Below are 20,179 nucleotides of genomic sequence, written 5' to 3'. Positions count from 1 at the left end.
CTCTTGGTTGAGATTTTATCATGGACTTCAATGGAGTATAAACGCCTCACTGCCTTACCTAGTAGTATCTGTCGAACTTGAAAATTTCTCAACCATTCTTATTCTTCTTCTGGCGTAAGGAGTTTTGGATCAGTACTCTTTGGACTGTTGAAACATTTTGTCAAGAATTTTTATGAGAAATATATTTTTAAAATCTAAAAATATTCCCTATTTTCATTGTAACTCGAACTTTCGTTCGGTTCTATTTTCTTTTAAAGAGTTTCCTCCATTAATGGATAAATAATGTCTAAATATAATATAAACAAATATTTTTTCAATAAAACCTAGTCTCTAATACATTTTTATTGATAATATTAAAATCATCACTTAATATTTCATCACGAATATTACATTTTCTTGCAGTGCCTTTGCGGAAGAAAAATGCAATTTCACCTCATGTTAAATCATTTAGCATTAATCCTTCTGCATTATATATATACTGCACTAGAGAAGTTTATCATATTCCTAGGTCAATGGGTGTTAAACAAAGATTCTTGTGTTCAACCGAAAACACAATTCAAATAACTAAGAGTTTCCTGGAATTTAAACCACAACACATACATATGTGTACGTACAGGAAGTCCTATGATCTTCTAGCAACGGCAACTTCCTACTTTATTCAACAAGGCCAGAAATTCTACTTACACGATATGAAATAATTATGCATACAAGTTTGGTTCGGGTAACCTGGGGGTGGGTATAGCAAGCAGTGGTGTACTTTTCTTCGTGACAATTCCAAACCTGTCCGACATATCGACTGTTTCACCATCTGGTAGCTTCCATTCAAACGAATGTAAAAGTGAAGCTAGTAAATACATCAGCATTCGCTCCGCAAGGGGCAGGCCAGCACAAATCCTTCTTCCCGATCCAAAAGGGAGATAATGGAAATTGTTACCACTAAAATCACAATTTTTATTTTCGTATAGAAACCTATCTGGCTTAAATTCGGATGGACTATCCCAAATAGAAGGATCCCTTTGGATCCACCCGATGTTTATGAAGACCTTGGTTCTTTTTGGGATGGTGTATCCCCCAACTATCGAAGTTTGGGTTGGAGACCTTGGGACCGAGAGGGGTATAGTTGGATGTAAACGCATTGTTTCTTTGAGAACTGCTTCTAAGTACTTCAGTTTTGGTATATGGAACTCTTCAACTTCAGTGTTCATTCCCACCATCTCAGATAATTCGTTCTGTACATTTTCCATGGCCTTTGGATTATTCAGAAGTTCGGCCATTGCCCACTCAATCGTTGCTGCTGTAGTGTCTGTCCCGCCTGCTACAATATCCTGTCATCCAAAATAGTTGATGAACAAATTCTAAACCTTAATATCAAATAGTTCTCTAGCACAATCAACTAAAACTAATATAATGCAAAAATGGTCTTGTTTGGTTTTAGTTTTACTCTCAAGATTCAATATTTTCAAGTGAATTTTGTTTTTGTATCGGGTTTCATGTGACAAACAAAAGTATATTAATATCATTATAAGAAAATCACTTAATAATTATAAAATATTTGATATTAAAATTAATATTTAATTAGTTAGTAAGTAAAATTTTCGTTATTAACCTACACTATTTCATATATATTTTAAAAAATTCGTTGCTATATTCGTTATCAACTAATTTTTTGCTGCTAAATTTATCAGCAAGTAAATTTCTTGTATTGACTAATTTCATAAATTATCAACAATAATTTTATTTGTTAATTAACTCAACATAGATTTTTTTCTCATGGTCTTAAGTCATTTTCTTACAGTGGATTAGTACACTTTCTGATAGATTTTGTAACAAAAGGACATAAAGTCATCATAATGTGTTTGGATTACGATAGTTTCCAATATTTTTTTTTATACAAAAAGACGAGACAAAATAAAAATTTATTTAAATTTAGTGAGAGTTCTATTTGCTATGAAAAGCGTGATATTTCATACTAATTTTTCATATAAAGAGATGTGATAAAATTAAATTTTTTAAATTTATGATGAAATCCCAAGAGAATGATCCAACCAAACATAACGTAGTCTGAAATAGTGTTGGATTAAAAAGGGACCTTTGAAACTAAAATTAAAAAGATTTTATAATTTTACAATGGCTAATGAACTGATCATAGTTTTAACTATGATGAAAACATCTCCAATCATTTTTAGCTATAACTAACATTTTGATCTACCTTAAAGATATAACAATTAATATATAGCCATTTACATATGATAATTAATAAAAAATATATATGTATATATATTTCTTCTTCTTGTATGTGTGAGTTTATGTAGTCTTGAAAGAAAAATTTTGATGATTAAATGGAGAAAAAAATAATTATTTTATCACTTAGCCAACATAATAATAAGATTAAGCTTACCACAAATAAGGCCTTGATTTGTGTCAAACTCATTGACATCTCAGAATCTTCTCTCTCATTTAGCTCTAACAAGACTTGAAGGAAGTCCTTCTTTCCTTCTTTCTTTATTTCTCCCGATAACTTCTTTCTATATCTAGCAATAATGTCCTCAAAAATCCTGTCCAGAGACTGCACATAACCCTCCATCTCTTTCTTTACACCTTGAATATCAAACCGAGCAAGGACTGGATAAAAGTCCGCAATATTTGGCTTTTCGATCAAATTTATAAGCTTGATGACCACTTCTCGGAATTCGTCTCCCACTCTTTGGCCTTCTTCCCCTTCAACTATGCCTCCCCACAACATGTTCATTATGACATTAAGTTCAGTTCGGAATGAGAGTTCACCAACCTGGACCCGTTTTCCTGTATTATTGTACACATCTCTGATGGCCTTTTTGACCTCGTCCTTTCGAAGACTGTACGATGCCTGGAGACTGCTGCTACTGAGCACCTCGCGGACAAATATTTTTCGCATCGCCCGCCATCGGGAATTGTGCGGCGAAAACGCAATGTCATTTCCACCGTAGGTTGCTGTTAGCGCTGCAATATTAGCATCACGATCAGCGAAGATCGAGTCTTGGTCGCGAACCACTTCTTTTAGGAGGGATGGTGAGTTGATCACGACGCAAAGTTTGTTCCCAAGATAGAGTTTGTAGATTGGGCCATATTGGCGTGCCAAATCGCCGAACTGATGGAGTAAATTCTTGCCCAAGAACGGCAAGTATCCGAGGATGGGCAAGCCTCGAGGCCCGGGTGGCAAGGGAGGAGTTCTTTTGGCAAAATTGAAAAATACCTTTATGAACCATACAATGGACAGTACCAGGACTGAAAGGAGAGCAATAACAAACTGATCCATCTCACAAGGATTTTCACATACGACAGCTCTAAGAGAACCCCTCTTTATAGAACCTTGATTTTGCCTATTCTATTGACAATTTTTCTTATTTTAATAAACAATTCTTATTATTATTATTTTGTGGGTTGCAAGTTCCATCCAATGGGTTTAGTAAGTCAACCACTTGAAGGGCTCTAAAAGTTAGGAGGTGTCCTGGCCAAAGAGTCTTGGCTCACTGTTGGAAATACTGAGAAAAAAAGAGTGGCAAAAGTGAAGATTGGCGTGGGATGATGCAGCTTACTATTTTGCTGTTTTCTTTCTTGTACAGAGCAAGTCACAGAGAAGAAGACGCGCACTTCTGATGTTACGTTTTCTTCAGTTTTGGTTTTACGTTTTTATTAGTTGTTTAGTGATTTGGACGCTACCTGGTGCTGACATGTACATAAGGATAGTTAGCTTGTTACAAGTTTGTTATTTTTTCTGTTCAGCTTTCTTCTCCATGCGTGTATTTAAAGAACAGTGTACTGCAAATTCTGTGATGTATCTTAGATCACAAATTCACTCTGAAATGGCCTTCACTCTCGACTTCATCTTCTCTATTTGTTTTCAGTTCTTTTACATGGTATCAGAGCCTTCCTTGTGAAGGTCTCTTGATATCCTTTTCTACTATATTGATCACTATATTGTGTTCTGCCATGGCGACGGCAGAATTTAGCAATGAAGCCACTTCTCGTGGCATTTCTGATCCGGAGTTTATGCAGCTCCAATCGTCGGATCACCCTGGGATGGTGATGGTATCTGCCTTGCTCACTGGGAGCAATTATTTTGCTTGGAGCCGTGCTGTTAAAAGGGCTCTTACAGCAAAGATGAAAGTGGATTTTATTGATGGAACGGCTGCTCATCCTGCTACCAACACATATGAGTTTAAGTGATGGAATCGCATAGATTCCATGGTTACTACCAGGATCTTGAATTCCATGACAAAAGAACTAGTAGAGTCATTCATGTACGTAGGTTCAACACGCGAACTTTGGATTGAAGTGGAGGCTCGCTTTGGGGAAAGCAATAGCCCCATGATCTATCAGTTGCAGAGGGAGATTGGGCAAGTTACGCAAGGTAATATGTCAGTAACTGAGTATTATACCAAATTAAAACGGCTATGGGATGAGCTTATGTGCTTAGCACCAGCACCAAAATGTGTATGCACAGGATGTACATGTGGGGTTAATAAGGCCATGGCAGACATGAGTGCTTCAAATCACTTGATACAATTTCTAGTTGGTCTGAAAAATGTATATGAACAAGCTAGAAGCCAAATACTACTCTTAGAACCTCTACCTACGATTACCAAAGCCTATTCTATGTTGATTAGAATAGAAAAACAGATGCAAACGAACTTCAGTAACATAGAATCTAACAGTGGTGCTGCCATTCATATTAAAGGATATAATCACAGAAAGAAAAAACTGTTGTTGACAAGAGACAATTAATGTGTAAATATTGTCAAAAGCCAGGGCATACAAAGAATTCATGTTTTAAGTTACATGGGATACCAGAATGGTATAAAGATATGGCAGAACAAAAGAAGAAGACTGGAGGTAGAGGGAGAGGATACAGTGCATTGATGACTGATGAATCTGGGATGAAAGTTGCTGAGAACAATTACCCAAACTTGACTGAACTTGTACGGTTGGAGATGAGAAAGCTAATGAATGATGAGACACCATCAGACCCTCTCAGAATCAACTTCGCACAGCTCGACAATTTTGCAGGTAGCAGTGCCACTTCTACCTTTGTAATTTCTAGTACTTGGATCATAGACAGTAGTGCGACTAATCACAGTTGTGCAGATATCCCATTTTTTTAATTCTCATACTAAACTTGTTGATCCTCTCATTATCCATTTGCCTAATGGTCACACACAAAAGGTCTTCCATATAGGTTCCATACAGCTTACACCTGAAATCAAGCTTGATCATGTCCTTCACATACCTGAGTTCTCTGTAAACATTCTTTCAGTTAGACAATTATGTGCTGCCTCATCCATTCAATTCATTTTTCTAACATCTTCTTGCACTTTGCAGGACCTGAAGACTGAAAAGGTCCTTGCCACAGCTTACTTGTTAAAGAATCTTTATATTCTCGAGTCCAAGCTTGTATCAGAAACTCGTAGTCCTTTAAAATCTATATGTAGTTCGCATTCTTATACTTTTGACATGGATCATTTAATTCTCTGGCATCAAAGGCTCGGACACTTGTCCAGTAGTTCAATGAAACACATTACAAACTTGCCTTCAATGGCTGTACTTTGAGTTCTTGTGATATCTGTCCCCTGGCCAAAATGCATAAGTTACCTTTTGAGTCTAGCACAATACGTTCCAGTTCCGCTTTTTCTCTTGTGCATTTGGACATTTGGGGACCATATAAAGAGGCCACCATTAATGGTTGTCATTATTTTTAACGGTGGTAGATGATTACATTAGAACAACCTGGACCTTTTTCATGAAATTCAAAAGCCAAACTCTAGAAATCTTTCAAACCTTTTGCAAACTTATTCATACACAATTCAACAAAATGGTACAAGCCATACGCACTGATAATGGAAGTGAATTCCTTAGCTTCTCCTTCCAACACTTTCTTCAAATCTCTGGGATTGTTCACCAAACAAGTTGTGCTTATACTCCACAGCAGAATGGAGTTGCGGAGCGTAAGCACAGGTTTCTGCTAAACATTGCACGTTCTATTATGTTTCAGGCATCTTTCCCTTATCAATTTTGGGGTGATGCAATCTTGGGTGCCAACCATCTCATCAACAGATTTCCTACTGTAGTCTTAGATTGGAAATCACCTTATGAAAAGTTATATGATAAACCACCTTCTTACTCCCATTTGCGTGTCATTGGGTGTTTATGTTTTGCTATAAGACCAGAACCTCAGCTATCTAAATTTGACAAACGTGCATCCAAGTGTGTGTTCGTGGGATATCCTCCTGGGCAGAAGGGGTATAAGGTTTATGACCTTGATTCGAAGTCTTTCTTTACTTTTAGAAACGTGATATTTCATGAAGATCAGTTTCCCTTTTGCTCTGACACACTTCCTTCTTCTACAGTTCCTTTGGCTGTTATTCCCTTAACTGAAGATATAAATGATACATCCCTTGATTCCTCACCTCCTACTACTCAATCATCCCCTAACACTGTCCCTGTCATTCGTAGGTCCATAAGAGAACATCACAAACCATCCTGGTTAAACGACTTTGTCACTTATCATCTTCCTCCTATTGTTCTATCATCTCTGCCTCTAATTCTGCATATCTGGGATTCGTAGCTTCACTGTCTGTCTTGCAGGAACCAAGAAGTTACAAGCAGGCAGCTGACATTCCACACTGGGTTGAAGCTATGAAACTGGAGTTAGCAGCATTGGAACGAAATCAAACGTGGAAGGTTGTTCCATTGTCAGCAGGTAAAACTCCTATCGGTTGCAAGTGGGTCTTTAAGTCCAAATTGCGTGAGGATGTATCAGTGGAACGCCACAAAGCGAGGATTGTGGCTAAGGGTTATACACAGGTTGAGGGTGTCGATTACAATGAACGGTTCTCCCCTGTTGCTAAGTGTGTTACAGTGCGTTTATTTCTAACACTTGCTTCAGCATTTCAATGGCCTTTACATGAAATTGATATCAACAATGCCTTCTTACACGGGCATCTTGATGAAGAAATTTACATGGCGGCTCCTGAAGGGTACAAAGTTGACCATGGCCATGCTTGTCTCCTTCAGCGTTCACCATACGGTCTAAAACAAGCTTCACGGTAGTAGAATGCCGAATTCACGCACAGCTTAAAAAATTTTGGTTTCCAGCAGTCAAGCAATGATCATTGCTTGTTTTTTAAAGCTTTACCTTCTGGTTTCATTGGGCTCCTTGTATACGTTGATGATGTTCTCCTAATGGCTCCTTCACTTGATGCTATTTCGCAGGTTAAGTCTTATCTTGATGGCTTATTTACAATTAAGGATCTAGGTTATGCCAGATTTTTTATTGGGGTTCAAATTGCCCGCTCTGAGGCTGGGATCTCACTTACACAATCCAAGTATATTCTTGACATAATCACTGACTATGGTCTTCAGAATGCGAAGTCAGCTATCACTCCCTTACCTCCTAAGATTAAATTGCAGAGGGATTCAGGTGATCATTTTGCTGATCCTGAACGTTATCGACATTTGATAGGAAGATTATTATATCTCTGTTTTATGAGACCGGATATATCTCATAGTGTGCAACAGCTTAGTCAGTTTATGCAGGCCCCTTCTCAGTCTCACTGGACTGTAGCATTGCATTTGGTTCGCTATTCGAAAGGTTGTTCGGGTCTTGGCCTTTTTTCCCCATCATCTAATTCCCTTCAGCTTCAGGCATTTTGTGATGCTGATTGGGGTGCTTGTCTTGACACACGTTGCTCACTTACTGGTTTTGCCGTTTTTCTTGGCCCTGCACTCATATCTTGGAAGACAAAGAAGCAATGCACGGTTTCACGATCCTCAGCTGAGGCTGAGTACCGCAGTATGGCTGCAACTACTTGCGAGTTGCAGTGGATTTCTTATTTGCTCAAGGACTTTGGTGTATTTGTTTCTCTCCCCATTCCATTTCACTGCGATAATCAGGCGGCTATTCATATAATGGCGAATCCTGTGGTTCATGAGCGCACGAAACACCTTGATATTGACTGTCATATTGTGCGAAATTGCTACAAGGATGGTTTCCTTCTGCCAGTGTTTGTTCGTAGCCGTGATCAAATTGCAGACTTGTTGACAAAGCCTTTGTGTAGTGCCTTGTTCCATGGTTTGCTGGGCAAGTTGGGGTTGTTTGCTATTGATCCAAGTCCAACTTGTGGGGGGGGGGGGGTTGAAAATATTGGAAAGAGGGGAGAAACAAAAGAGAAGATTGGCGGGGGGGGGTGACATTTACCGTAGAAGAAGACGCGCACTTCTGATGTTACGTTTTCTTCAGTTTTGGTTTTACGTTTTTATTAGTTGTTTCGTGATTTGGACGCCACCTGGCGCTGGCATATACATAAGAGTAGTTAGCTTGTTACAAGTTTGTTATTTTTTCTGTTCAGCTTTCTTCTCCATGCGTGTATTTAAAGAACAGTGTACTGCAAATTATGTGATGTATCTTAGATCACAAGTTCACTCTGAAATGGCCTTCACTCTTGACTGCATGTTCTATTTGTTTTCAGTTCTTTTACGAAGAGGGTCATGGAGTCCAAGGATCATACCACACTTCATGTTAAACCATCGTTAATACTCCACCGCAAGCCCTAATTGTTTTGTGGGCGTCCCGTATCTACTGCTTTGATAAAAATCATGTTGGCCCTCACTACGGGAGGCAGTCGCCCTTTAATTTATCTTGGTAAATTCCATACTGGAATGTAAATAGGGCCTTAAATGAATTTTCTTCTTTCTTTTTCGATACTTAAAAGGGATGATTACATTTACACCAATTGACCTATGATTTACTTACATAAATCATTTTTATTTTTTGCATAGTTATAGAATAATTTATGTAATGATACTAACATTTTTAGGGGGGCGTGTGTAATTTTTCAAAAAAAAAAGGAGTTGTTTGTGTAAGTAATAGTGATATTTTGGTGGATATCTGTGTAATTATCTAAAAAATAGAAACAATTTATATAAATAGACCATAAATCAAGAGGTATAAATATAATTATCCCATACTTAAATTATGAACTCCAAGTCCCCCGCGGACTTGAATTATCGGGTTCCCGTAAGGATCCAACCAAAAACCCTTTATATTGTTTCTAGGTTTTTTTTTTTTTTTCTTCCCGCACCTAAATATTTTAACTCATCAAAATATTTGTATAAAGTTTTGAGTTTAAAAAGCTGGGTTGTTCCTTAACTAGCCGATCCTAACTCCCAAATGATGAAGGATCGTTGATCTAGTCAGTCTAGACCTTGAATCCTAGCTACAATCTCGAAGAATAATTACATTTATATTTGAAATTTGTTAACAATTTTAGGGAAGAGAGAGAGAGAGAGAGAAATTTGATTAATAGTTCGAAGAGAATAATAATGACATGAAACGTCCACCATGAATTAATTGGCTGCACTTTCGTAATTATTAGATCCATGAAAGGAACAGGATAATAAACAAAACTTTATTTGATTTTCACATTTACGTGTGCAGCCGACTTTCACAAATAAAATATGCGAAACTTATTATATAATTGAAATCTCAAATTTCTAAGTTGACTTTCACATCTACTGTGCTAATTTAATTTCAATGAATTTGTGACTTCTATGACGTTGACTTTATTATTAATTATTGAATTACTTGTTAATACTAGATATAAATAAATAGTTCATGTGACATGATTTGTGTCTATACTTTTTATACAATTGAAATCTCAAATTCCTTTAGATACTCCCCAGATGAGCACTTCTGATTTTTTAGAAAACATATGACTTTTTATTTCCATTAGTTACATGATAAAAAGTAAAAAATAATGATACATACAAATTAATTATAGTTGTGAAACGGCTATTAACCGTTATTTTTTGCAAGCAACATCAAAATATATGCGACTACTAAAAACCATGGCTAATATTTTTCTGTAAGTAAAATCATAACGAAAGTTAATTATTCATAATCAAAATTGAAGTTTTTGCATTAATTTTGTTTGTTTGCAGTACATCATATTGATTTATTACGATTTTTATGTTGTAATGATTTATAGTTTAGGAAATAATCAACTTTTCATTTCTAGCGAGTATCTTTGCGTGGCATGTGACGTTCATAGAATTTTATATATAATTGAGAGACTAATTAGTAACTATTAAGAAAATATAAATTTAATTACAAATAAATTATAGATTGAAATTGGATATATTAAAACTTGAAATTCTTTATTTTGAGGGTTTAGGGAGTAGAAATGAGGACTATTTACGCAAATATGAGAGGAGCCTGTTGTTTTTGTTAGAGAAGAAAGGTATGTTGTTTTTCAACCACCAGAGGATGTCCTCCATCAATGGATGAGTCATTTGGAACAGCTTTAGAGGGATCTTTAGGATGTTTAGCATCAAGTCCTCAGAGTTCCAATGGACAATAAGAAGGTTTCTCTTTTACTACGGAGATACTTTTGAAGAAGAAAATCATTGAGAAAGTTCTACGATGCTCACCAGTAAATTCAAGTATTTCGTTGCTGCAACCAAAGAATCTAAAGATTTATCGGTATTGACTTTCAATAAGCTCATGTTCCCTTGAAGCCCATGAAAAGAGGATGAGCATATTTTTAGCTCAAAACTTGGAGCAAGCTTTTCAAAGAACAATTAATATTTCGCAAAAACTGGAAAAATAAGACAACGACTTGCAAGATGAAAAAAACTATGTCAGCACAATCACGAGGAAGAGGTCGTGGGAGACACCAAAATTCTCATTGTCGTTATCGTGGTCGTGGTCGAGGAGGGAGAGGCACTTCTAACTCAAGAGGATCTACTCAAAACTCAAATTCTTATTGTCATATTTGTCGAAAAAATGCCCACATCAGAAACAGGTGTTGGAGTAAATACAAAAGGTGTAGAAATGCAAAGCACTCTCAACGAGATTGTTGGTATCAAGAAGACCGTGAGAAGAAAGATGCCAACTTCACAAAAAAGAAAAAAGGTGACCAGGTATTCTATTCATGCTTAAACTCTCAAAAATTTGAGAATATTTGGTATGAGGACAGTGGATGCAGCAGTCACATGTCCGAAAATAAAGAAATATTTGTAAATCTCGATGAAACTTATTCATCAGAAGTGAAATTTGAAGATAGAAAATCTCTCAAATCAATGGAAAAGGAATTATTACTATCCAGACAAAAGGAGGGAAGACCAATATCATCAAAGATATTTTTTATGTACTAGAACTAACTCAAAATTTGTTTAGTGTGGGGCAACATCGAAGAAAAATTATAAGGTGGAGTTCTATACTGATCTTTGCATCATTATCGATAAACAAAGGAAACATATTGTTGCAAAAGTAAAGATGATTCAGAACAAAGTCCTCCCTCTCAATCTACCACGATCTCAGAAAATTGCTCTGCAGAATACTATGGATGGAGATTATAATCTTTGGCATTTTAGATACAGACACTTGAGCAACAAAGGCTTGAGTTTGTTGAAGAGAAAAAGCATGGTATTTTAGCTTCCAATTTTTTTAGATCATGATAAGCTGTGTGAAGGATGCATTTTTGGCAAAATGCATCACCTACCGTTTTCGAAGATATCCTATAGAGCCAAAGTCCATCCTGAGATGGTGCATGCAGACAGTTACGGACCAACACAAACTCCCTCTCTCAATGGTCACAGGTATTTTCTTCTGTTTGTTGATGATTACACTAGGATGGGTGTACATTTTGAATCAGAAGTGAGAAGCATTTTCTAAATTTTTGGAGTTCAAAACGCTTGTGGAAAATCAATTAGAAAGAAAATAAAAGTTCTCTGTACTAATCACGGAGGAGAATTTATTCAGAAGGCATTCATGGATTATTGTAAACAGAAAGGAATCCAGAGGCAATTGACGGCTTGATACAGCCCACAACAAACTGGTGTTATCGAACGCTAAGATCGCACTATGGTGGAAATTACTCGTAGCATGATGGCAGGCAAGGGACTCTCTAAATGTTTTTGAGTAGAAACAGTAAATACATCGATATATATTTTGAATCGGTCACGAACATAGGCAGTTCCAAATAAGACTCCATATGGGGCATGACATCAAAAAAAGCCTCAGGTAACTCATTTTAAAGTTTTTGGTTGTATTGCTTATTCACATATTCCATCTCAACAAAGGAAAAAGTTTGATTAAAAAGAGTGAAACTTATCCTTGCTGGATATAGTGATGAGTCCAAAGAATATCGATTATTTAACCTGAGGACCAAAAAACTCACAATGTCCCGAGATGTTATTTTTGATGAAATGAAATTATGGAGTTGCGATGTTGTTCAGAATGTTCAGTCTCAACCAATATCACCAATACTTTCATCAAAACAGATTGATCAACCAAGTACGTGAGTGATGGAGCAAGGCCATCAAGTAGTGAAAATGTTGCACTAGAATTCGAGACCGATAAAAAAGGTTTGGAGCTTCAGAGAAATATATGATTCATGTGATGTCGCATTTTTTGTCAGTGAGCCACAAATTTTTTATGAGGTTGCAAAAGAAGAAGTCTAGCAAAAAGCAATGGATAAAGTGATTGCTAGCATTAAGAAAATTCATGCATAGGATCTTGTAGACCTTTTAGATAAAAAAAAATGTAATCGGCATAAAATGGATCTACAGGATAAAATATAAGAAAAATGGTTCAATTTACAAATACAAAGCTCGCTTAGTTGCGAAAGGATATTCTCAACAACTCGGAGTTGACTTCAAAGAGACATTTGCATCAGTGGCAAGAATGGAGATAATCCGTATTGTTCTCGCTACATCTGCTCAACTGGATTTACCAATTTATCAGTTGGGTTAAACCAGCCTTTCACAATGGCGAATTAGAAGAAGAAGTGTATGTGGAGTAGCCAACTGGCTATATTATTCAAGGAAAAGAAGAAAAAGTTTATCGCCTCAAAAAAACATTATACAGGCTCAAACAAGCACCTTGAGCTTGGAATAGTCAAGATTGATGGATATTTTCAATCTAATGTATTTGAAAGAAGTCAAAATGAGTCGTAGTTGTACGTGAAGAAAGGTACGAAAGATTTTCTTATTATTTTTCTTTACGACTTGATTTATACTAAGACAAATCCAATCATGGTGCAAGATTTCAAAAAGGCAATGATGGCGGAACTTGAGATGACTGACTTAGAATTGATGAATTATTTTGTATGAATTCAAGTCCATCAGTCAAAAGGAGAAATTTTTATTTCTCAAATGAAATATCTTGAAGATGTGTTGTAAAAAATTTCAAATGCATACCTGCAAGCCAATCTCGATTCCACTTGCAGTCAATGAAAAGTTGCAGTTAAATGACGGCGTGTCTAAAGTTGATCCAAAAATTTTTTGAAGTCTTGTAGGTTCTTTGATCTACTTGACTAACGCAAGGTCCGATATTGTGTTTCCAGTTAGTCTAATATCAAGGATCATGCACGATCCAAGCAAATTGCATTTTACTGCCGCTAAGAGAGTTTTGCGGTACCTTCAAGGTACAAGAAAAGTTGGTATTAGATATGTCGAAGAGAAAGACAATAAGCTTAATGGATTTAGATATAGCGATTGGGCTGGATCCATGAATGATCGAAAAAGTACGTCGGGCTATGAATTTTGCTTAGGTACAATGATAATTTCATGGGCACCAAAAGAGCAAAAATTGATTACACTCTCATCAGCAGAAGCTGAATACATTATCTCGACTGACGAAGCTTGTGAAGCAATTTGGTTCAGAAGGATTTTACATTATGTGGAGCAACAACAGGAAGCTCCCACAAAAATCTTTTTTTTTTTTTGGTAAAGGTAAATTTCATTAAGTAAAAAAAGTATAATAGTACAATACATCTTGCTTAATCTAAGCGGTTTCCTCAAAAGGCAAAGGAATCCGCCATAAGCGGTAAAGCGCACAAGTGCTAATAGTAGTAGGTAATTCTACACTAAGAATCCTCTGCTGCACATCTCGAACCATCAGCGCACCCACAGTGCGTGTATCTCTATATACACCATCAAATCGCCTAATGTTGCGCTCACGCCAAATATGATATACACACGAGGCCAAAAGAGCGCGGTAGGCCGTAGAAACATAGTGTTTGCCCCTCCATATACGAGCAGCCCATAAGATGTTAGTAGCCCAAGCTCGGTTGGGCTAATCAAATTGAAGTGTGCGTCGAATCACCATCAAGCAGCCACGCGAATAAGTGCAGCGAAAAAAAAGATGATCGTGAGTCTCATCAGCACCATCAGAACAAAGTACGCAGGAACAATTAATATGAGCCAACCAAGGCTTATGCATAGTAGAGAGTTTACCAAGGATTGCCAGCTATAATACAAAAGTATGTCTAGGAGTTTTGAAGTGGCCCATCAATAGTGAAAACTAGCCTACCTTGGGCCATTCACCCCGTAGTGAACGAATCATCATAGCAACTATTAGTTGTGTATCTCTTGACCGCCAAAGGATACAATCGGCCCTCCATGGATGGGTGGAAGAGAATGCAAGAGCTGTAGGAAATGAGTATCAATGATAGAGAGCCAACACCATTGCTCATCTAAAAGAAAAACCGGAACCTTGTCCGTCTCCATAGTATTTGTAACTCGAGGGCCCTGCGAAAACTGCTGGATGAGTGGACCAAGATCATGCCAAGGATCGTGCCATAGCGAAAAAGTAGTTCCATCCCCTATGAAATAATTAATAAAAAGCCAGAGAAGTGGCCGTACACGAAGGACTTTCCTCCAAACCCAAGAACCCTCTCGCTCAGGGGCCATCCAGATAGTAACCTTTCTCAGGCGTGTATGATATATCCAATCAACCCAAATAGAAGCTTGGTTGCCGCGGATAATCTGCCATAATTTGAGTACCATAAGTGCACGATTAAGAGTAGTAATATCTTGAATCCCTTGACCACCTTCATCAATAGGACGACATACGCAATCCTATGCCACCGTTGCATACCCTCTAGCAGATGATCCCTTCCATAAGAAGGTCCTCAACGTTTTTCTATCTCTCGAATGATGCCTTTGGGTAGAATAAAAGCAGACACCCAATAGATACTAAGGGCAGTAAGAACAGATTTAATAATCTGTACTCGTCCCGCATAAGATAAAGTTGTGCCATCCCATCCTTTAATGCGCTGACCCAGTTTTAACAGAAAGGATCGGCAATTCAATGTAGTGAGCCGTGATGAGATAAGAGGAAGTCTCAAATACTTCATTGGCAAAAGTCCCTCTTGGAAGTGGAGTTGGTCAATAAGCAAATCCGGAATCCCCATAGTTAACCATGAGATAATAAAGTTATTCTTTTGGGCGCTGACCCGAAGGCCGGACAAATCCCCAAATAAGTCAAGTCTCTGCTTGAGCACTCGTACGGACTTTAGCTCAGCCCGACAGAACAGTAATAGGTCATCAGCAAATCCAAGCTGAACCAATCTCAACGGCTCGCGTTTTCAGTGAAAACTAAACCTCCTGTCTTGATCAATTAGTTGTTACAAAATAAGATTCAAAACTTACATAATCAAGATAAATAAATATGGGGACATGGGGTCTGCTTGGCGAAGACCCCGAGCACCAGCAAAGAAACCATATGGTTTCCCATTAATCCCGACAGAGAACGAAGTAGTAGTAATACATTTTTCCACCCAATGAATAAGCCTGTTAGAAAATCCAAAGAGCTGCAAGGTAGCAATGAGGAAATCCCATTCAACTATATCATATGTTTTACGTATATCTACCATAAGGGCACAGCGAGGTGGCAAGCACTGTTGATTATACCCTGTAAAAAGCTCCTGCGCCAGTAGTATATTATCGCTAATAGAGCGACCTGGAACAAAGGCTGTCTGCATTAGACTAATAAGTTTATCCATCACCAAACTCATTCTTTGCATACTGATTTTAGTAAGAACTTTATACAAAACATTACAACAAGCAATCGGTCTAAAGTTAGATACACGTGTAGGATTGTGTACCTTGGGGATGAGTGCCAGAATCGTAGCATTCATCTGTCTCAAGAGTTGGCTAGTGGTGAAGAAATCCCGAACAGCCTGCGTCACTTCAGCACCCATAATAGGCCATGCGGCTTGATAAAATCCCGAGGTATACCAATCCGGCCCAGGGGCTTTATCAGCTGCAATATCAAATATAGCCAATTTAACCTAATCATCTGACACCGGGCGCATCATCACTCGTGCCTTTTCATTAGCACAATATGGCGTACCCACGGACGTAGGTATCGAAGGTCTAGAAACCTTCTGCTCCATTTGCCCCCTAGCAAGTTGCCATAGAACCCGATAAACTCCTGGATCACCTCCTGGTAATCGGTACGGGTATGGCCAAGCTCATCATCAATTTGGAAAATTCGCCGTTTTGTACGAAGCTGAGCAATTTTTCGAAAAATTACTCGCGAGCATTGATCCCCTCCTTTCATCCATTGCATCTTGGCACGCTACTGAAGCATAACAAGCTCAAGTTGCACCGCTTGTGCATATATCAATCTACAACAATGCTCAAGCGACAAGAGCAGAGAATTATGTCGATCCATGCTGAGTATCCGCTGAGTCGTATCAAGAAAATCCTTGGCCAGCTGCACATTACGTGACAAATCACCCTTATTCCTTCACTGTTGTCGAAACACGGGCTTTAGTGCTTTGAGTTTACGCATAACCGAGTACATTGGAATTCCCACAATATGGTGCCGCCAAATATTCTGCACACTAGGAATAAACTGAGAGGATAAACCAAGGTAGTTATCAAAACAAAGCATACCTCCCAACTGTTGTTGGGCGTCTCCTCTAAGAACAAGGGGGAATGATCCGAAGTACGTGGTGTGAAACTTATGTGGGAAGCCCTCGGCCATCTCATCACTCACATGTCATTCACTAGCATTCGGTCCAATTGCTTGCATAAACTACGGGAATTAGTACTGCAGTTGTGCCACGTAACTCATTCCCCTTGCATAGGCAAAGAGAGCAAGCTAGTATGCACGATACAATCATTAAACTCATCACTAGCTAGTCGGTTGTCAACCGCCTGGCCGCGATTCTTCAAAATCACCTCCTACCAGCCACATCTCCTCAGAACACTGCCCTGCAAGCATAATAAGTGACTGCCTAAGCTCTTGGCAGGCACTAATATCGTTCGCTCCATAGACAATTGTAATAGTATAGACATTATGCACATTCCTCATACGGACACGACAATGGATATATTATGCACCAATATCCATAACAGTGACATCAAGTAATTCATCATCCCATGCAAGCCATATTCGATTTCCAGAACTCACATAATTAGTAAACCACTTCCAACGAGGAAGTGTAGCAAGTTGAATACGTACCGTATTTGTTGCTTGGACCCGTGTTTCCAAGAGGCCAAGAAAGTGTAAATGATAATCCTCAACCAGGGTAGAGACTGCAAGTTGGTGGTCTCGCCTGTTGAGTCCCCGTACATTCCATATAGCTAAATTCAGCATGGATTACTAGATGAGGGGTTGCATCTATTAGGTCCCCGAGTGACTTCATCTGTATCAATATCAAGATAGGTTAGTGCATCAAAAGTATTATGCATCGCAATTTTCTTGCCTTTATCACATCTATTTCCCGTGTTAGGGACTCCCATGCTATCATCCATAGCCACCTCAACCTCCGAAGCAGGCGAAGGCGGTATAGGTGCAACAGAAGCTGCCACAGCTATCTGAGGCCGAGCACGCTGAACATACACCTAAACCAAGGGCTTCGAAACTTTATTAGTCGCACAATCCTTCTTTGCATGTCCCAGGCTCATACAAGTGGTGCATTTTGGAGGAAGCCACTCATATTCTACATCGACTTTACATGCGACTCCCCCCCCCTCAATCGGAGACATGACAACAAGATGCTTTGGTAATTTCATAGAAACATCAAGCATAACACAAACACGAGCAAAATCTAGTCTTGTGCATGCTCTAGTGATCGCATCCTGATAGAGCGGCCATCCTATTCCACTTGCCACCATACTCAATCCCTCATCAGTCCACAATTCCATTGATAGGTGTTGAATTCTAACCCACACCGAGACTTGTGTGTGTTTCAACTTTCTCATCACCATGACTGGTTCCCACTTCTGTAAGACTATAGGTTGCCCTTGGAATAACCGTGGACCCCCCTCAATGATCTCCTCCATTGCCACAATCATTTTAAATCAGAAGAAGAAAAATTCATTTGAAGTTGCTGTAACATCAATCAACAATAGCCATATAGATTTAACGTAATCTTTAAGGTGATGAAATAAGGACGTTTACCCAAAAAATATCCAACCGCCGTGGAATTCCAACGACGTGACCCATTTCGAATAGTTTCCAACGTAGAACGAATAACAATCTCTCCATTTTTTTTTAGATGGAGGAACATATTCTAAAGTTTTACGGGTCGAATTATGGAATGCATCTACAATTTTGTCACTAGCATTAGGAATATTCACGCAAGAATGCAGGGAAAAGTTACAAACGAAAAGTCCGGTCTACGTCAAGGACGGCACATGTACAACACCCGTCATGGGAGGCAAACCCACCACTGATGGCTTAAAATGTTGCGGCGCAATGGCAGCAGCAGAAGTCATCACCAATGGTGCAACAGAAACAGTTGCAGTCGTCAATAGCGTACGGACTGGCGATGAAGCAGCATCCATCCTCGAACAGGCCACCACTAGCATCGAAATAGAAACCGGCAGGGACTCAACCATAGAAACAGAGTCCATTTCCGCTGTTTGTGCAGCAGAAACCGGTTGAATCAAAGCAGATGGGAGCCCGCGAGCCATGCGCAGCCCTCGCGCTAAACACTCTGCTAAAACACGGCTCGGGCGAATTGGACCATATCGCGATTCCCACTTCTTTTTAGGGTTTCCAGCGCCGTTAGGGAAGCGACATCTCTATAATCAATAATCCTATTTGCTAGCATCAAGAATTCTTCAATGTTGAAAGAAGAACGAACGTCATCCGAAACAATCGGTAGCAATAAACCAATTTCATCCTCTCCCTGATGGAACTCGCCTCCTAGAGCGGCCTTTCCGACGTCCTCCACTGCAGCTTCACCATCGTTAGTGTCGTGCGTGAGGGTAGAAGAGTCCATCTAGTTTGAAAGTGCTGCGCAGCTGCAATTTTTCGTTCAGTTCACGCGACAGAGATAGCTAGAGAGTTGAGTCCTCAAATTTCTAAACTCTTTCCAATCTTCTGTCTGCAACTTTTACCTATGAAATTTCTTCTAAAATTTGGTAGTGGACTATGATTTGCAAAACTTTGAATTCACATGGAAGAAAATAGAGGGAGGACTGGTTCTCGGCTGAAATCGAAATTTTTTGTGGTTTTGAACATTGCTGCACTCTTTTACATCATCTTTTACAACTTATTCTCATCATTAAAAACTCCCACAAAAATCTTGTATGACAATATGTCTACTATTGCGATGACGAAGAATCCTGTTTTCCATGCAAGGTCGAATCACATTGAACTTCGTCACCATTTCATAATGAATTGTGTAAGTAATCTGGAAATTTACATGGAGTTCATCAACACAAATGAGCAGTTAGCTGATGGTTTCACTAAACCCGTATGTTCAAAAAAGATTGAGCAATTTCGGAATCAAGTCGGAATTACAAATTGAGAGGGGGTGTTGGAAAGTGTAATTTGCAATTCTCCAAGTATTGTGCATCATTTGACTCCTCAAAGTTATCAAGTCAAAAATTTTACCCATAGAAAATTGTTAGTTAAATATTTATTCATTGAAATATATAATTGATTTAATGGTTGCTCTTCTATATAAAGGCTTGTAATCTTAAAGTTGTGGTAATGAAAAAATGAATGAAAAATATGTGTAGTGCAAAAATCCCTCCAATATATCTATAACTTTTCCCTTCTCAAAATCTTCCTTGAATTTCCCAACACTTCTCCAGGTCCAAATTCGATAGAATGTCCGTTGAAATTGACGAATTAAATTGTTGATACAAAGGACAATACTTGCAACGGTGCAATGTAGACCGTCCCAAAAGATCCGACGGTCTCATGCCACCCCAAGTCGGAATTATCAAGGGTTCTGTCGCAAATTCCCGTCACAAAAAAGCTTTTATTTTAGTGTATGGAGAATTTGTAAATTTTCTAGAAAATGTAATTATTCTAATCAGACAAATCTAAATGCCCTTTTAAACACCAAAATTTTGAGAAGCTGGTAATTCTAAGGGATCACGTATAAAT

At 38.4% G+C, this 20,179-nt stretch overlaps 1 protein-coding gene across 1 annotated transcript; it reads right to left on the bottom strand.

The window, feature by feature from the left end:
* On the bottom strand, positions 515 to 3,483 carry LOC105156278 (cytochrome P450 76C4-like). The gene is made up of 2 exons (XM_011072375.2): positions 2,399 to 3,483; positions 515 to 1,325 (listed from the first exon to the last, which is right to left on the bottom strand). The coding sequence occupies exons 1-2, from the start codon at positions 3,293 to 3,295 to the stop codon at positions 699 to 701; spliced, it is 1,524 nt and encodes a 507-aa protein (XP_011070677.1). The 5' UTR covers positions 3,296 to 3,483; the 3' UTR covers positions 515 to 698.

Source organism: Sesamum indicum, linkage group LG1, assembly GCF_000512975.1.
Source record: "Sesamum indicum cultivar Zhongzhi No. 13 linkage group LG1, S_indicum_v1.0, whole genome shotgun sequence".
NCBI classification, from domain to species: Eukaryota; Viridiplantae; Streptophyta; class Magnoliopsida; order Lamiales; family Pedaliaceae; genus Sesamum; species Sesamum indicum.
The sequence above is the reverse complement of the archived record's forward strand: the minus strand, read 5'-3'. Positions and strand labels throughout refer to the sequence as shown.

Coding starts and splice junctions, on each gene's coding strand:
- LOC105156278 (XM_011072375.2), bottom strand. CDS start 3,295: ATGGATCAGTTTGTTATTGCTCTCCTTTCAGTCCTGGTACTGTCCATT. Junction 1,326..2,398: donor AAATCAAGGCCTTATTTGTG/GTAAGCTTAATC, acceptor TTTGGATGACAG/GATATTGTAGCAGGCGGGAC.